Here is an 18,476-nt window from a genome sequence, read left to right on the forward strand (position 1 = left end):
AGCGGGAAGCGTTTGGGGAGACGGTCCTGACTGTGTGGGCTACCACAGTGAAAACAGCAAATTCCTTGGCTTTTATGGCCAGGCATGATGCGGAGATGTGGCACCGGCTTGCCCCGCTACTTGAACATCTCCTGGAGCAACACCGCAAGGAGGCAATGCTGTTGGTTCGGGAGGGGGAGGCGGCCTCTAACCACAGCATCAACATTGCTGTGGACCTGGCAGAGTCTGGCTTTAAACAAATCAGTAATGGCGTGGTGCTCTGGTGGCAGGCTTGGCTGAGGTGCACAGATTTCCTCCCAGAAGTCAAGCATAAAGTCGTGGATATGGCCTGTGAGGGTGAACGTTTGTTCGGGAGAAAAGATCGGACGAGGCCCTGAAGGGCATGAAATAGGACACTGAGACGGCCAAATCTTTGGATGCCCTGCAGGGTGGCTGTTCTTTTCGTCTGTTTCGGGCCTTTCGTGGAGCCTCTGGTAATGGCCAGTTTGCCGCCTCCCAAGATGGAGGTTACAGACGTCCCAGCTATTTGTCTCAAGGCTACAGGCACTCGTTTCAGTCAGCTCAAAAGAGCAGAGACTTTCAAGCACAGCGTAAGAAAGGTGCACACGCCTCGGCTGCTAAAGGGAGGCAGTCGGAAGTCTCACCAACGACTGCCATATGGGCCTTCTGCTGGGGGCAGGGTGGCGCAACAACGTCGACAAGTGGCAACTTATCACTTCAGACCGCTGGGTGCTGGATACAGTAAGTCTTGGCCACTTGTTGGCGTTTCGGCGTCCTCCGGTCCCCATTCCGCCCATGTATGTGGCGCAGCTGCATCTCCCAGTCTTGCGGCAGGAGGCGATACTCATGCTAGCGAAAGGAGCAATAGAACCAGTTCCGGTCTCGGAATGGGGCCATGGGGTGTACTCCCAGTATTTTGTCATGGAAAAAAAAAAGCCCAATGGCAAGTGGAGGCCTAGTCTAGATCTTTGGCAACTAAACAAGAGTCTGCAACGCCTGAAGTTCAAGATGCTCACACTTCAGGATGTCATCCGCTCGGTGCAACCGGGGGTGTTCCTGGCGTCGTTCGATCTGGAAGACGCCTACTTTCACATCCCGATGAGGCAAAATCACTGCAAGTTCCTTTGTTTTGTATTCTGGGAGGATCATTACCAGTTCGGTGTCCTTCCGTTTGGCCTGAAGTCGTCTCACAGGACGTTCACAAAGTGCCTGGCTCCGGTGGCTGCCTTCCTCCGCAGGGAAGGCCATTATGTGTAACCCTACCTGGACAATTGGTTGGTAAGGGGTCTATCGCCGGAACAGATGGAGTCTCTCATGGCGACCTTGGGCCCGTTGCAACGGCTGGGATTCGCCGTCAACTTCGAGAAATCCTATCTCTCGCCATCCAGGGATTTTGTGTTTCTCGTGGCTGTTTCGTACCCAGGACAATTTGGTGAAACCTTCCAGCGAAGAGTGGAGAGATTGTGGTCCAAGGCAGGCGAGTGGGGCCATGGTACAGTGGTCTTTGTTCGAAGTTACATGTCGCTGTTTGGAGCCATGGCGTCATGCATTCCGCTCATTCCAAATTGCTGTCTGTTCATGAGACCATTGCAGGAATTCCTTGCAGACAGGTGGTCGCAGAGTCTAGGGTTGTGGCCCGGGAGCTGGTGGAAGCTCTTCGATGGTGGACTTGCACAGACCATGCCGTTTGGGGCATGCCCCTGCTGGAACCGGAGTTTCAGTTCACGAATGTGGCAGATGCTTCCCAGGTGGGGTGGGGAGCGCACCTCGACGAGTCACAGGTAAGGGGCCTATGGTCTTGGCAGTAGGCATTGTTGCATATCAACGTGCTGGAGTCGAGAGCGGTGCACTGGGCTCTACAGTATCTGCCTCGCATTCATGGGGCAGTGGTACGTGTGACGGACAATACCACCACAATGTTCTATTTGAGGAAGCGGGGAGGCACACATTCCCAGATCCTGTCAAAGCAGGCTCAGGAGTTCTGGCATTGGTCCCTGGCTCAGGGGATCCATATTGTAGCTTTCCATTTGCCGGGGGTGCAGAATGTTCAGGCAGACGCGCTCAGCAGAGACGCCAGTCGGCTGCACAAGTGGTGAATGAAGAAGGTGCAGGTTGCAAGATTCCAAAAATGGGGGTCTCCCCCGCTGGACTTTTTCGCCACACAGGAAAACAAGCAGTGTCTGGGGTTTGCCAGCAGAGTTGCTCATCCAGAGTCAATGGGGGATGCATTCTCGTTCCCGTGGACTGGCCTCTTCGCATATGCGTTTCCACTGATTCGGAGATGATCCAGTGGGTGCGCAAGTACCCGTGCAGAGTGATATTGGTAGCCCCATTCTGGCCCTGGCAGACGTGGTTCTCTGATCTCTTTAATCTAGCTGTGGAAGAACCGTTTCATCTAAGAGTGGACAGAGATCTCCTGTCGCAAGACTAAGGCATAGTGTGGCATCGCGATCCGGCATCTCTCAGCCTGGCTGCGTGGCTCCTGACCACGCCGAGTTCGGTCATCTAGGTATCTCACAGGAGTGTCGTCTGATCCTGGAGGCGGCCAGGGCCCCTTCTACCAATGTATCGTATGGTCCTAAATGGACAAGGTTCTGTGCCTGGTGTGAGGGGCACCCAGAAGTGCGGCCGTTGGACGTCTCTCCGGCCCAGATCCTTCCATACTTGTTACACCTTACGTAAGGGGGCCTGGCATTGTCCTTGATCAAGGTGCATTAGGCTGTTGATTTCCAGGTTCATGAGGCGTCGCCATGCTACTCCTATTTAGTGATCGGTTGGTCAAACATTTTCTAAAAGGACCGTTTCAGACATTTCCCCCGGTGAAGAGGTTTGTACCAGTGTGGAGCATCAATGTGGTTCTCTCTGCCTTGATGAAACCACCGCTTGAACCCATGTCGACTGCTTCCTTGAAGTTCCTCTTGTGGAAAGTCTAATTTCTGGTTGCAACCGCGTCGGCCAGGAGGGTGTCAGAATTGCAGGCACTGATCATTGACCCACCAAATCTGAGGTTTGAGGGACAAGGCTCTCCTAGCTACTAACCTGCATTTTATCCCGAAAGTGCTGTTGGCATTTCACAAACTTGGTTCCATTGCCTTACCCTCGTTCTTTGCTAATGCGACCATGCCGGCAGAAAAAGCCCTACATTCTCTGGACGTCAAGAGGGCATTGAAGTTTTATCTGAACCGTACACGGGGGGGGGGGGGCGGTGAGATGGGGAGGGGGGTTCCTAGAGATCGAAGCAGCCGTTTGTGGCATTTGGCCCCTCCAACCGGGCACTATCTATTTCCAAGCAGGGACTTGCCCGTTAGTTCTCTTCTACAATTTCCTTTTGTCTCGCGAAAGCTGGCAAGCCTTTGAAGGGCACTCCTAAGGCCCATTCTACACGGGCCACAGCGTCAGCGGCGGCGCTATGGTCTGGTATACCACTCGTGGACATTCGCCAGGTGGCTTCCTGGGTGGTGCCGCTTACCTTCACCAGGTACTACTGTCCGGGCAGCAACATGTGGAAGATGTGCAGGTGGGACGTGCAGTCCTCCAACGCCTGTTTCAGTAAGGTAGGCCTGCAGCTTCTGGGGATGGTCTGGTTTTTTTTTGTTTGCCTTACTGTTTGTTGTCCTGCCTTGGGATACATGTCGTTTGTTGGGTTCATTTTCATGTTCGGGCATGGGATGTGGTTTGCCTGTCGTGCACCTCCAAATTGTCACACTGCTATATAATCTATTCATAGCATGTGAATCCATGAAAGATCCAATGCTGGAGAAGGGTGTAGTTTCTTACCTGTAACTCCATTACTCCAGCGTTTGAATCTTTCATGGATTTGCATGCGCCCACCGGCCGCCGCTGCAGGCAAACCTTGCTGAGGGTTTCCTCTGTTTTGGAGGTTAAAATCTGAAGGGAAGCCACGGGGACGGGGCTATTTATAGCCGACGTCCTATTGGTGTGGTCTGTGGCAATCAAAAAGAACGTTGATAGGACACTAAAGTGAACTTTTCCATAGGAAAACGCTAAGCTAAAGTTACCGAGGTTGCCCAGCCTGATGGGGAAATATTCATAGCATGTGAATCCATGAAAGATACCAACGCTGGAGAAATAGTTAGTTAAACTATTCCCTTTTCTCAATTATACCCCCCAGCTTATTTGAATCTCTTTGTGGGATATGTCAGGTGGTTGGGGAGGCTTAATTACTCTTGTTGGGTTATTAATCCAATTCCTGCATTGGTTAATTTTACTTGCTGAGTTAATGGATGGGACAGCAAGGCTTGGAAGGTGCTTTCTGTGTGCGTCGCCATCTTGAATTTAGCTCTCTGAATGCAGGTTCACAGCTATCTGCGAGCTTTCCTGTCCTCTGATGGATTGGCAGCAAACTGCACGAGGACGTCTTAGTGGGCGAACCACCCGGATGGTCCTGCTTTGGTCAGAAGGTGTTTATTCTGTGGTTGTGCCGGACACCCTTCCTTCCCCTTTTATGTAGTAGTTCTGCTGGAGTTACTGTGACGCTATATCGTGCATTCTGGATTCTTGAGTCCCAGCACTTTGATGCAGCTTTTGTTTTACTTGTCGATCGTTTTCTAATCCAAGAATAAGCCCTTGGAATGAAGACACGCGGAAGGGGGATCAGAGGGATGGGCAAGATGATGGAAATACAGTGATCTCAGATTCTGATGTTAAATGAGGCCAAACAGTGGATGATCCAGAAGAGTTGCATTTATGGACTGACTGGGGAAGAGCATTGAAGAAACCTAGCACATCAGTCCCAGATGTGAAGTAGGAAGCAAAGCCAGAAGTGGACAGAGCAGAGGGATCAGGGGTAGGAGGAGACAATTGTGTGACTGAAATCGACAAAGATAAGACTAATGTGTCGAAGTAACTCCTGCGTAGTAGTATAGTGAAAGAATTCTTTATTTTCCTCCGGCGACAATTGTTACTATGTTGGGTGTTTCTGGGAGGTTTTGAAGCACAATCCATTAGACATAGTAATTTGAAATGGCTCTTTGCATGTTAAAATGTTTGCTGGAATCTTTTCTAATTCTCTTAGCCAATCATTATCTGCTAGACATAAAGCCTATAGAAAGAGGCCCCAGAACAATTGTAATTGTCCCGCAATAAGGAGGGCGCACGGTTACATGAACACACTGCATTGATCATTTCGATTAAGCTTGTTATCTGTTTTTTTTTCCTCAGGTGATTATAGATGAGTTAATTAAGAAACTTGATCTGAATCTCAATGAGGATATTGGGTCCCTCTCCCCAGAGGAGTTGCGCCACAGAGTGGACGCAGCCATCGCGCAGATTGTGAATCCAGCCAGAGTGAAGGAGCAGCTGGTGGATCAGTTGAAAACGCAGATCCGGGACTTGGAAATGTTTATCAACTTCATTCAAGGTGAATTTCAGTATTCTACGAGGTGTGTGTGTGTGTGTGTGTGTGTGTGTGTGTGTGTGGGGTGAGGGGGGTGAGGGGTAGGGCGTTGGTCAGCCTGTGGTGTTGGATGTGTGCAATCTGCAGGTGGGGGCATAACCCTGTGCGTGGGGCCTGGCTGGGGTGGTGCGAGGACAGCCATCTCTTGAAGGTAGGTGGTGTGGGGGAATTCTAGTCCTTGTAATTATTCTATCCTATAAAATGCTTAGGGTACCCCTGAAAATCAGTTCACACTACCATCCGTAGATGTCAGCAAAGCAATATTGCACCAATGAGAAGTTGGCAGTGGCCTGGCAAACATTTGTGAGACCTGAAGAGAATTACACTTTAGGGGTATAGCTCAGTGGTGTAGACAAAGAAAAGTGAACTAGGGGAACGTTGCTGGAAATATTGGTTCATGCAGTCCAAAGGCGCAACACAGGAGCACTGACCAAGTCAGTGCATCGGAGTAACATTGCTTATTGATCCATCCATTCATCCAAAGCCATAATTTAGGAGCGTTGATGAATTTGTCAGCCCAAGTCAACTAGAGAAGCATTACCTCCATGGGCTGTTTAAAAAAAAAATGTAATTAAAAAAATAAAAATAGTATTTCCCTTCTGAAAATGTTACTTGCTGGGGTTTTATAACATTTATAGTAAACGCCTGCTTATGTCACATGTAAACGACCATGCGGCACTGCCTCTGACTTCTTTAATACATCAAAGGGACTGTTGGGGGCTTACTTAGACTTTCCCGACCTGACGTGTTACGGGACCCTTTTTTTACAGGACTTTACATTCGTGCTTAAGCTCACATATCTCAACAAAGCTTTGCAGATTTAAGAATGCCAAAAACGTCTGTAGAATATCCCCTGGTGCCGCCATTTTACATAACATTTCAGTATGGAGAATAACTGTAATATTTTGTATCCTGTTTCGGCAAACCATAATGGTGTCTCTCTCGTTTGTTTTTCCCATAACAAGATTCCTGCTTTAACACGCGTCAACTGAACTTTTTGTTTGATGGATAATAAATATTTTGGGCTGAACCACCCTAAAACAAAATTGTAATCATTCTAGATGAAGTGGGAAGCCCCATGCAAATTGAGGAAAAGCGCTGTGACTGCTCAACAAGAGAAAGTGCAGCTGGAGGTTCCTGCAGGCCAAATGCTCGACTCTCTGCTGGAAACAACAAAGGTGAGGGCTCTGCTTCAAGCATCTCATGGAGCATCTGTCCTGGAGAATGGTCTCTTTTGTCTTGTGTATGATCTTATATTGGAAACGGCCATATTTATCCCAAAAAGTAATCGCTGAGGTATGTGCTATATTTGTCAGTTTGTCTTAAAATGTTTGACCTCCCTCCATCTAATATAGTTTTAAATCTATTTGTTCAGAGATGTTTTGTTCGTTTGGTTTGCACCATCTGGGCTTCCAGTGGTAATGGGATCAATCGCCATGCATCACCATTAAAAAAGGCATAACGTTCAAAACAATGTTTTTTTATTTATTTTTAAACATTTGAAGAAAATACAATTCTGCAAGGTTGGAGCTGCTCAAATTGATGGGAGAATAGAAGATAATGTGCTTTAATGTTGATGGATATCTGCATGCAGATAACATTTACATGAAAATGATTACATAAACAAAATCCTTTATGGACGATCAATCTACAGTCCGTCTATATGTATAGCAATGTGGTTGGAAACCTGCTGCTTCCATTGCATCTTGCTCTCTGTACATAAAGATAATGATTCCTCTGGTGGAGACCCATTGTATTATAGTCGTCCTATAAATGGTGCCATTTCCCCATTTGTATGGCCTCAATGCGCTTTGTTGTTGGAACGCCCTCAGGGACGGAAGTCCAGCTATGGGAAGTTCTAAGAGTTTAGTTTAAAATGTGTGTGCACATTCTGCCTGGATTAGGACTTAGGAGGGCTGGCTAGGCTCCAGTAAGCAACCCAGAGTTCAGGCACGTGGTTGGGTGCTGTTGGTGGTTGAGGTAGAGTGCTAGTGCAGGAAACTCAATGTGTGATCAGCTGGTCCAAAACTTTTCATAGGTTGTCGCTGCATACTAATGGCAGAGGTGTTGAGGCAGGTTGGGGGTTTCAGTGCAGAGGTCTATACTTGCAGCTAGACCTGATTTGTTGTAGCCGTAGCTGCAGTCTATAGTGCATGGATGGGAGCTGTGCCTGCGGCATGTGTCCACATACATGGTGCGATTTATACAAACTCGGATGGAGTTAATCTTGATGTTGCATTCTTATGTCGAAAGCAGTAGGCTGGTCTTGCAAACTGAGAACTCCCTAGAGTTAAGAGCTTGATCAGTGGGAGAGATACATCGGTCTGAGGGACAGCAGCAAGTGGAGAATCACCCAGACACTACAGCAGCGGTAGAAATGCCCAAGTCCGGGACCAAGCAGCAAACGGAAGTGCACCCAAATATGAGAGATGGCGGCAAACAACCCAGACCGGAGACAATTGAGCAGTGGAAGAGATGCCTAAGTTTGAAACACAGCATTGGATGGCAAGAGGCCTAAAACATGAGGTACAGCAGTTGAATGGTGAACCACCACCTAGACCCGAAACCCCTGAGCAGTGGTAGAAACGCTCAAACCTGAGAATTAAAGTACATGTTGGAACACCTAAACTGTGAATCAACAGTACATGCGTAAGCGCCAAATTTAGGGACGCCTCAGCAGTTGGGCAAACGCCCAAATTTGAGACCCCAATCAGTGGGAGGGACACCTAAATCTGAGACTAAACAGTACATGGTGGAACACCTAAGTTGAGTATCAACCATACATGCATAAACGCCTAAATGTGAGATTCAATTTTATTCTTTTTTTATTAAACATTTAGTTTATTTCAAACCTTTTGTTTCATCTACAGTTAGGAAGAACCTGATCTCCATAGAAAATGATGTAAAAGTTAAAAAATAATTCCGTGAACATCCTTCCTCCTTCCTTCTCGTCAGCTCAAATTCTTTCAAATCCTTTTCATATTGGTCCTACATTCCAAAATCAGGCAGCCCTGAAATGAGTGTACAGACTGGAAAGTGAGCCACAAATCTTCAGCCATCTTCGATTGTATTCCTACAAGTAACGGTCGAAAGTATAAGGTTGGCTTCTGTCAGACCCGTACAAAACAAAGTTAAGTGTTTAAGAGTTTCTTGCTTCCCCTCTAGATGGCCTAAGCGACAGACTTATTGGCTTACTTGACAATAGTACAGAGCCAAGATTTGGCACGTTGGAAGAAGATTCATCCTAAATCGCATATATTGTGATCTGAACCAAGGGTTGGGAAATGTGGTCATATATTTGGGGAGAGACCCAAATCTTATGTTCCAATTTGTATAGATTTTTCTCCTTGATGGTTTTCACCCAGTCGTCCATAATTTCCATCAGAACAGATTTCCATAAAAACAGATCTTTTGGCCGGACTGCCAGGTGAGTTAGTAGGGCGAGGCAGCTATTTTCCCATTCCAGTAGGAAACTCAATTTCCTGGCACTTAGTGCCCATTCCAAAATTTGATAAGGTTTTGCAATTTCCAGAGCCTTGTATTTCCTATACAAGGAAAGAGTCTTCCAAGTCACTTTTGCGTGCAATGATATCAATCCCAGTTCAAATCGAATCACTGACACCGGGATCAAGTATGGAAGTCTACGAATGTTCCGCCAAAAAAAACCCTCAAGGGTAGACCATAGGTGCCAGGGGGTTAGCGTGAAGCAGTCGGCTCCATCGGTAAGCACTGGTGTAACCTTACCTTGAAGAAAGCCCCAATGGGGATCAGCAAAAACTTCCCAAACTTTCTTTGCAGCAATCGTCCTTGGGTGATCAGAGGGGTAAGTTTGGCTCGTAGCCCCTTTTTGGCGTGGCAAATCAATTTTACTGTTATTAATTAGTGCACCCAAGTAAATCATTAGGTCACCTTCTATTAAGACTTTGCTCATCAAACCACTTCGGAGTTCTTCTCGGCCCGCAAGAATGGTCTCCCAGTATCATGATCGTTTTTTGCTGCATTCATCACCAGCCAATTTGCTGTAAGGTATGTGTCGAAGGCGTCAATACTCATTTGAAGCGCAACAGGGGTGAGCTCAAACAGAACAATATCATCTGCATAGAGAACATTTGAAACTGGTTTGAGAGAGACAAGCTTACATACAGGCTTCTTTGAGATCAGACAAGTACAGGCCGAACAGGGTCGGGGCCAAGGACAGCCCTGTTTAAGGGCGCCTGAAGTACCAATTGCCCAAGATAATATGCCTTCGAGCTCCTAGACGAATCTTGATGTTAGTGTGTTTGTAGAGGGATTTGATTGCTACTTGCAGATCTGTCGGACATTGCCATGACTTCCAATACTGAGCACCCAAACATTAGAATTCCCTCCCACTCTGAATTAAAAAAAGTGGAATCCTTTATGGGCTTCAAAAAGGCACCCAAAACTTGGTTATTTAACCAATACGAATAATGCCTGCTACCATTGTAAGTGTATGTATGCTGCACCGTTTATTTCTTTACTCGTCTTATGCATATATTGTTATGATTGACTGTAACTTTGCTACAATTTTTCACTGAATATTATTTCACAAGCTGTCTGTAACCTCGCTGTGATACCCGTGGGTGTGTATCAAATGTAAGAAATAAATAAGGTTGGATTATAAGAGGACAGATTCACCACAAGACTCTCATACTGCGTGTCACGCTTGGTTGCAAGTCCAGGATTCGGCGCCCCTCTCTAAAAAAAATGTTGGTCCCCATTGCCTCTCTTGCCTTAATTACTCAGATTGATGTTTCTTCACTGCGGTAGTTGTTCCTCCTGCCCTGCCGACATGGATTATAGCTACCTTAGTTGGCGCCTGCCTCTCCATTTTTGCTGCCATCACTTGAGCTGAAGGAAGTGGTTCTGAATCTTTTGTTGTTTTTTTTAAAAAAAAAAATTCGCTTTTTTCCGCATGTTCCCATAGCTGTTTTGAGCATCCTCCTTTTGGATCACCCTGGTTGTAGTTTTCTTGTGTATACCGAAATGCTTTCTCGTGGGTAAAGTTGGTAAGATCTTTATTCATGCGTCTCACACTGTACAGCAAAGATTCCTCTTTTTGAAGTTGTTCATTTCGGTCAGGAGGGCATCTACACTTTTTTTTTATTTTTATTTTTTTAAATGTATAATTCCAACGGGACAACCTTCTTGATTTCCTCCTCTGTCTTGAGGTCCACTTGGGTTTTTTTTCCGTCATTTCATTTGTGGTGTCAATAATTAAGACTATCCAATCGCACCTGCATTTGTTTGCTACATAGCCCCATTGCAGGACAGTTTTTGTTGTAAAGAAAGTCTCAGTTCATTCCGTACCACAAGTCCTTGTGGAAGTGTGACTTTTTTTCTTAAATATTCCAGCATAATGGAACCATGCAATTCAGTTTGTATTAGTCTCTTTTTTAATTGGGTCAATTTGTCCCAGTTGGTTATGTTTGTGGTCGCCTCTGCAGAGCCTCCCAAGATGGACACTGTTTGGAGCAGGTCTGTGACTTATTTGTCATAACTTTTACACAGGTCAACCGCCATTGGCGATGTTGCTTTAGCAAGGAAGTTGTTTAGAATTGATGGGAGAGTTGGTAGAGAGTTGTGCGAGAATCACGTCACCAGCAATACTGGGTATGTGAGGAAGATAGTGTACCAACTTCAAATAATGTGTATGAGTTCTGCTGAAACCCCAAATCAAAGGTGAAGTCTGACGGTCAAGAGGCCGTGCCAGATACTACAAAATGAGAGGCGTGAGGGAGGCAAGCCTACCTCTCCAAGCAACCCCTCAATTAGGTTTCTAAACCTTTAATTGCCAACCTCAAATGTTTCAGGCAGATACCAGTCCCGAACAAGTAGAACACTGCTCTTAAGTGGTGGTGAAACTTGGCTAGACTAGTGTTGAAAATGACTAATCAAGCTCATAGGGTCTTGTTTCAAAAATACGTAATTTATTTTTATACAAATGATTTAAAAAGTTTGCTTTGTGCATTATACACCGTAGTGCAAAAAACAGCAGTTGTTTACTTGTGTAACGTTCACAATAATAAGTGTCAAGTGCTGTGTTAAGGTTTTAGTTTCTTTTACAAATAAAACACACATCAAGCATCCTTTTATTGCTCATACTCCCTCTCACATTCTTGTGGACTCTACACATACATCCAAACATGTTTCTTTCCTTCGCATATACTTAAAATATTACAGGAAATTCTTCAAGGGTAAACGGTCTTGCTGTTGCAAGAAGCACAATTTATTCTAAAAAAACACATTTATATTTTTTTAAAAATTGATCTATCACACTAAATATTAATAGTGATACACTCATGGGTATAGATCCCGGATTGTGGTCATCGCTTGGGTGGGAACTGTGTCCTCACCTGAAACATAATGGACATTGGTATACGTTTGCCATATGTTCTGGAGTATCAATCTCTTATGCACATACAAATACTTTTAAGTTGTGTTAATGCATCTAATTTGCTCTGATTTTCTCAAACTCATTACAGAAGATTATTCTGTGACACACTTAGAAGCTGGTTACAAATGTCATGGACTTGAACACAGTCAGAACTTGGCTTCTCCAGCATGGGGTCTGGCATGGATTTACATGCTCATGAATAAAGAATATTCCGCGTCGTCAGGCTGGAAATCCTCGGTAAAGAAAAAATCAGTATCAGTTTCGTTTCTGATCTCTTTCGTAGTAGTAACCAATCACTGATCTCTGCGTCATACTGACCACAGCCAATGACTGCCCTCTACCTAAGCCCCGCCTCTGGCAGCCATCTTCAGATTTTTACCGCACGTTCAAGTGTTGGGATCCTCGTGCTATTGCTCTCGAGCGTTAGTGCTATTTTTCACGTTTTTTCTCAAAAAAATTTCTCTTTCGGTCAAAAGAGCCTCAAGCTCGACCGTTTCTTCATCCGATCAACGGGGACCCGTGTCGGATTCGTCTACGCCCCTCAAGGGTGAAGATTTCGTCGAGCCACGCTTTTGGAGGACTCCAGAAGTTTTTCAGGCCCGTCTCGGACATGGCCCAGGAGAAGGGAAGCTCGACGCCCGGAAAGCTGTTCAGGGTCTGCCCTGGATGCCAGCTTCAGAATGTCTTTAAGGAGGACCAACACTCCCTTTGTCTTTACTGCCTACATGAGGACAAGACGCACGTGGAGAAGGACTGTGCGTTTTGCGTCAATATGTCGGAGCGGACCATGAAGGACCGCCATCAACGTCTCGCCAACTGGCTGGAAGGAAAGAGCCCGTCAGGCGAGAAGAAGAAGTCCGAGCAGTCTTCTAAGACCTTTGAGGGCGCCACGGCGACGGGGGTCCAACAGAAGGCCAAGCACCGTGAGTCCGCTGGCACCAGGAGCGCCGAACGGTTGGGCTCTACGGGCGCCAGGCAGGGCGCATCCTCCCCGGCGCCATCAACCATGAGCCAACGCTCTGGCTCGGGTAAGAGGAAGGCCGAGCACCTGGCGAAGCTCCTGGAGAGACCCCGGTCGAGCTCGAAGGCCCCATCGGAGGGGGAGCAAGGCGGTGACCCTCCCCCCAAGGAGAAGGCGGTGAGTGCACCTAAGGTGGTGAAAGCCTTAATCCATCCGGCCAAGGCCTCTATCGAGACAGTCGCGGCGGCCCTGGCTCAGCCTGTGGAGGCTACACCAGTGGTGGCGACCTCGGGGCCCAGAGTCTCCCTGCCACCGCGGAGGGAGTCCTCTTTCATGCCCATCGACAGGACCCCCGTGAAACCTCTGACGGAGACGAAAAAGGGGGGGCAGGAGGTCGTCGTGGATTCGGCCTCAACCTCTGAGGAAGAGCTGATCGAAGTCTTAAGCCACGGCGTTGGCGTGGAAGAAGACCAGCCCGTCGGGAGGGACCCCGACGTAGGAGACGACGAGAACGTAGAGGGTGCCGACGGGGCTCCTGACCTCCCGTCGGACTCCCCTCAACCAGTGCCGCAAGACAACTCGCCGGCCATTTTGTTGGCTATACAGTCTTTATGTTCGGAGATAAGGACGAGACTGCCGTTACCACCAACGGAGGAACCGCTCCCGACGGGGGACCCGGAGCCAGGCCCTTCTGGGAGCACTCCCCCTAAGAGAAGAAGGATTCATCCTCCACCTCCTTTTCAGCCATCGCGCCCCGTTCAGCCCTCCTCCCCGTCCACGACACGTGGGGATGATACGGGGACTGACACGGCTGCGATGGGTACAGACGACGAGGTTTACGACGAGGATCTCCCGTCATCGCCTCCCACCCGGGCTTCACCGCCCGACGAGATTGGATCATTTCACTCCATGATCGCCAGGGCATCCGAGCTTTTCCAGCTCTGCCCCGAAGAGAAGAAGGAAGGTTTCCTTTATCAACGGCACGAGGCCAAGAGGAAGACGGTCCTCGCTGTACCTCTACTGGACGATATTTGGGATGAGGGCCTCGCCCTCCTCAAGAACCCATCCACGACGCCGGCTAGAAGGGATCGGTACGAGAAGAAGTACCGGGTCCCGGACGCGGCCCCCTTGTGCCTTCGGGCACAGCCGACCCCGGACTCGGTCGTCTCCGCGGCGGCCAGGAAGAAAGCGGGAGGAGGGGGGCGCGGCCTCTACGTCTACCTCCCCGCCGGACGGCGAGGGAAAGAAATTAGACACCATGGGACGCAGAGTCATCTCGTCGGCAGCGACGACGATTAAGGCGGCCAACGCCTTGGCTATCGTAGCCCGATACGACAGGGAGTTGTGGTACAAACTGGCCCCCCTGCTGGACTTCCTACCAGACGACAAGAGGGCGGAAGCCCTAGAGATCTTGCAGGAAGGAGAGGTGGCGTCAGACCACGCCATTACGATTGCGACGGACATCGCTGACACTGGATTTCGCCAGTTGGGCAACGGCGTGTGCCTTAGGCGGCGTGGATGGCTCAAGGCTACTGACTTCCGTCAGGACGTGCAGACCAGAGTCTTGGACATGCCGTTCGACGGAAACAACCTGTTTGGGAAAACAGTGGACGATTCCCTTCAAGCCATCAAGGCGGACACAGAGACGGCCTGGGCTCTTGGGGTTCTCCAGCAACGGCGGCCACCCTTTCGGAGCGGTGGAGGCAAACAGGGTGCCTCCAAAGGTTCCAGCGGCGGATTTTCCACCTACCAACAAGTGGCCCGTTCGTCGTCACAAGAAGCTTACAGGGGACGAGGCAAGTCAGGCGGACCCCGCCGTCGTCGCCAAGGAGGACAAGGCGGCAAAGCCTCGTCGAAGCAGGACTGAACCGGCCGTGGGGTCGGGCCCCCACCGAAGCACCCCGGTGGGAGGCCGGCTGGCGAGCTTCGTCAGCGTGTGGGAGTCCATCTCCACTGACAGTTGGGTGCTGGACGCCCTAGCTCAGGGTCACGCGCTCGAGTTTCTAAAGAGGTGCCCGCGCGTCCCCCCTGTGGCCAGGAAAGAACATCACGTCCCTCAACTTTTCTTGGAGGTAAAGGCGATGCTCAAGAAGGGCGCCATCAAGCTCGTCCCAAAGAGGCTTCGGGGCTCCGGAGTTTACTCAAGATACTTCCTCGTGAAGAAGAAGACGGGAGGATGGCGTCCCATCCTGGACCTACGACGACTGAACAAATTCATCAAGGCACAGAAGTTCCGGATGGTCACCCTCCAACACGTCCTGGGTAAACTGGAGGAGGGCGATTTCCTGTCGTCTTTGGATTTGGAGGATGCCTACTTCCATATTCCCATCCTAAAGAGACACCGAAAGTTTCTCAGGTTCGTGGTCCAAGGGCGTCACTACCAGTTCAGAGCCCTTCCCTTCGGATTGAGGTCGGCACCCAGGGTGTTCACCAAGTGCCTCGCACCGGTGGCGGCGCAGCTGCGCCAAGAGGGGATCCACGTCTACCCCTACCTGGACGACTGGCTCATCCGAGCAAAGACGAAGGAGCTTGCCGTGGAGCACACGGCAAGGACCGTCCAAATACTCACGGACCTGGGATTCTTCATAAACTACGCCAAGTCCCACCTGGTGCCCGCACAAGACGCACTGTTTCTGGGAGCGAAGCTCGACAGTGTCGCTTCTGGCCGCTCCGTCGGAGGAAAGGACGAGGGCCATCTTGGGCAAGGTGCAGCGGATGCTGGTTGCGGACACGGCCAAGGTGAGGTCCATCAAGTCCCTCCTCGGAATGATGTCTTCTTGCATTTATCTCATCCGCCTGTGCAGGCTCCGGATGCGCCCGTTGCAGGAGTTCCTGGACCCGCGCTGGATCCAGACGGGCAGCTTCGAGGAAAGGATCACACTCGGCGAGAGTTTCCGACGAGCGATCCGGTGTTGGGGCACCCGCGCGCATCTGACGGCGGGTATGGACTTCCAGACCCCCGGCCACCAGGAGACAGTGACCACGGATGCCTCCCTGGAAAGGTGGGGAGCGCACACCGAAAATCTGCACGCGAGAGGCCTTTGGCTTCCGACGGAGAAGTCCCTCCATATCAACGTCCTGGCGATCCGTGCAGTGTTTTGGGCCCTCAGGTCCTTTCTTTCGTCCCTCAAGGGCAAGGTGGTGAGGATCTTCACCGACAACACCACCACCATGTTCTACATCAGGAAGCAGGGCGGAACCAGGTCCCCAGCCCTGTCCAAGGAGGCGCAGGATCTGTAGCATTGGGCTGTCGCCCAAGGGATGTTTCTGGTGCCGTTTCATCTGGCAGGGATAAAAACCATCGCCGACTCGCTCAGCAGAGAGCTGCGCTCGTGCCACGAGTGGGAACGACGACAGGATCTAGTGGACCGCCTCTTCCGACGGTGGGGCACACCCCAGATCGACCTGTTCGCGACGGCGACGAACTCCAAGTGCCGGAGGTTCGCCAGCAGGTTTCCCCAGCCGAGGAGCATGGGCGATGCTTTCTCGTTCCCCTGGGAGGGCATGTTTCTATACACGTTCCCTCCATTGCCATTGCTGATCCGGCTCATCAACCAGCTCAAGAGGTAACGGTGCAGGATGATCCTCGTCGCACCTGCGTGGCCGAGGCAGATATGGTTCCCGGACCTTCTGGACTTGTCAGCGTCCCCGTCAATCAAGCTGCCAGTGGACGCAGATCTTCTCTCCAGGGAAGGAGGCGCCATCCTCCATCACGACCCAAAGTCGCTGAACTTGCAGGCCTGGCTCCTGCAGCATTAGAGTTTGGAGGATACGACATACCGGCCGACTGCAGAGCGGTTCTTGCAAAGGCCAGGGCGTCCTCAACTCTTAAATGCTATGGACACAAATGGAAGAGGTTCTCTGTCTGGTGCCACGCACAGAAGATTAACCCTCTACGGATTACGGCTCCCCAGGTACTGCCGTACCTTCTGACGCTGGCCAAGGCTGGACTGGCGCACGCGTCCATCAAGATTTATCTTGCTGCGATCTCCCGATACACCAAAACCACGGGGCGGACGTCTTTGTGGTCTCATCGTCTGGTGAAAGAATTCATGAAGGGACTGTTCAGATCGTTCCCGCCGGTGAAGGCTCCGGCCCCGGCGTGGGAGCTCAACGTGGTGCTGACCAAGCTCATGGGACCTCCATTCGAGCCTCTGCACTCGGCTCCGTTGAAGTTCTTGTAGCGGAAAAAAGCGTTTCTTGTGGCCATCACCTCCGCACGAAGGGTGGGAGAGATCCAGGCCCTTTCCTGCAAGCCCCCGTACTTGACTTTTCACGACACAAGGGTAGTGCTCAGGACGCACCCCTCCTTCATGCCCAAGGTGCCGTCGGACTTCCACCTCAATGAACCCTTGGTGTTGCCTGTTTTCTTCCCGTCGCCGGCCGAAAGGACTTTGCACTCGCTGGATGTGGCTAGAGCGCTGAAGTTTTACGTGGACCGCGCAAAGTGTTTTCGGAAGACGTCACAACTTTTTGTGAACTTTGGACCTGTCAATCAGGGGAAGGCTCTCTCAAAGGCCTCCATTTCCAGATGGCTCTCCGGCTGTATCATGTACTGTCATCGGTTGGCAAACCGACCGCTGCCTGGCCGTCCGAGAGTCCATTCCACCAGAGCGATCGCAGCTACCACGGCGTTCCTATCTGGTGTGCCCTTGCTGGACATCTGCAGGGCTGCTACGTGGAGGTCGACGCACACCTTCACGAAATTCTACTGCGTCGATCGGGAGTCCAGGGTCGGCCAAGCAGTGCTGCTCAATCTGTTCGCCTAAGGTGAGCCTGGTGAGGAGGTAAGAATTGCTTAATGTTGAGGTTGATGTAATGCTTAATGTTGAGCCTTTGCCACCTCCCGTGGTTGTGCATGTGTGTACTGCTATGTATTCTTTATTCATGAGCATGTGAATCCATGCCAGACCCCATGCTGGAGAAGGAACAAGTTACTTACCTGTAACTGTTGTTCTCCGGCATGGGTCTGTCATGGATTCACATGCGAACCCTCCCAACTACCCCTCTGCGACTCTTCACTTGGTCATACTGCCACTTCACGTGCTACCAAATCTGAAGATGGCTGCCAGAGGCGGGGCTTAGGTAGAGGGCAGTCATTGGCTGTGGTCAATATGACGCAGAGATCAGTGATTGGTTACTACTACGAAAGACAGATCAGAAACGAAACCGATACTGATTTTTTCTTTACCGAGGATTCCCAGCCTGATGACGGGGAATATTCTTTATTCATGAGCATGTGAATCCATGCCAGACCCATGCCGGAGAACAACAGTTACAGGTAAGTTACTTGTTCCTTATTGCTACATAGACTCCCCCCCCCCCCACCCCCCCATTAAAGGCTTTAGCTTTGAGCAGATTTATCAAAATCAGATTTACTTCGGTGCCAACACCGTTTACAAATCCGGTTTGTCAAGGGTCCTATGTTAGAATCCTTATCCCAACGTTGAAGATGATTGAGGAGAAACACAGCAAATAGCTTGCCTATAGAGTCCAACAACGCTATCGGGCGTTAGTTGGAGGGGTCTGCTCTGGGACCTTGTTTGAAGATTGGCACCACGATCACAGAGCGCCATGAAGCTGGAATTACGCCCAACTGCAAGATTTTAATGAACCGGGCGCATAGGAGTTGGGGATTCAAAGGTCTGAAGAAGCTTTAATCATTGAATTCGATATCCCATCCG

At 49.8% G+C, this 18,476-nt stretch overlaps 1 protein-coding gene across 1 annotated transcript in view; it reads left to right on the plus strand.

Annotated features, from left to right (window-relative positions):
• Positions 1 to 18,476, plus strand: part of RUNDC1 (RUN domain containing 1) — a 185,025-nt gene that overhangs the window by 118,345 nt on the left and 48,204 nt on the right. Inside the window, exons 3-4 of the mRNA XM_069634187.1 lie at positions 5,182 to 5,380; positions 6,478 to 6,594. Of these exons, the coding sequence (XP_069490288.1) occupies positions 5,182 to 5,380; positions 6,478 to 6,594 (316 nt within the window). The remainder of the gene's footprint in view (positions 1 to 5,181; positions 5,381 to 6,477; positions 6,595 to 18,476) is intronic.

The sequence above is a fragment of the Ambystoma mexicanum genome, chromosome 13 (genome assembly GCF_040938575.1).
Source record: "Ambystoma mexicanum isolate Mex_15411 chromosome 13, UKY_AmexF1_1, whole genome shotgun sequence".
Classification (NCBI taxonomy): Eukaryota; Metazoa; Chordata; class Amphibia; order Caudata; family Ambystomatidae; genus Ambystoma; species Ambystoma mexicanum.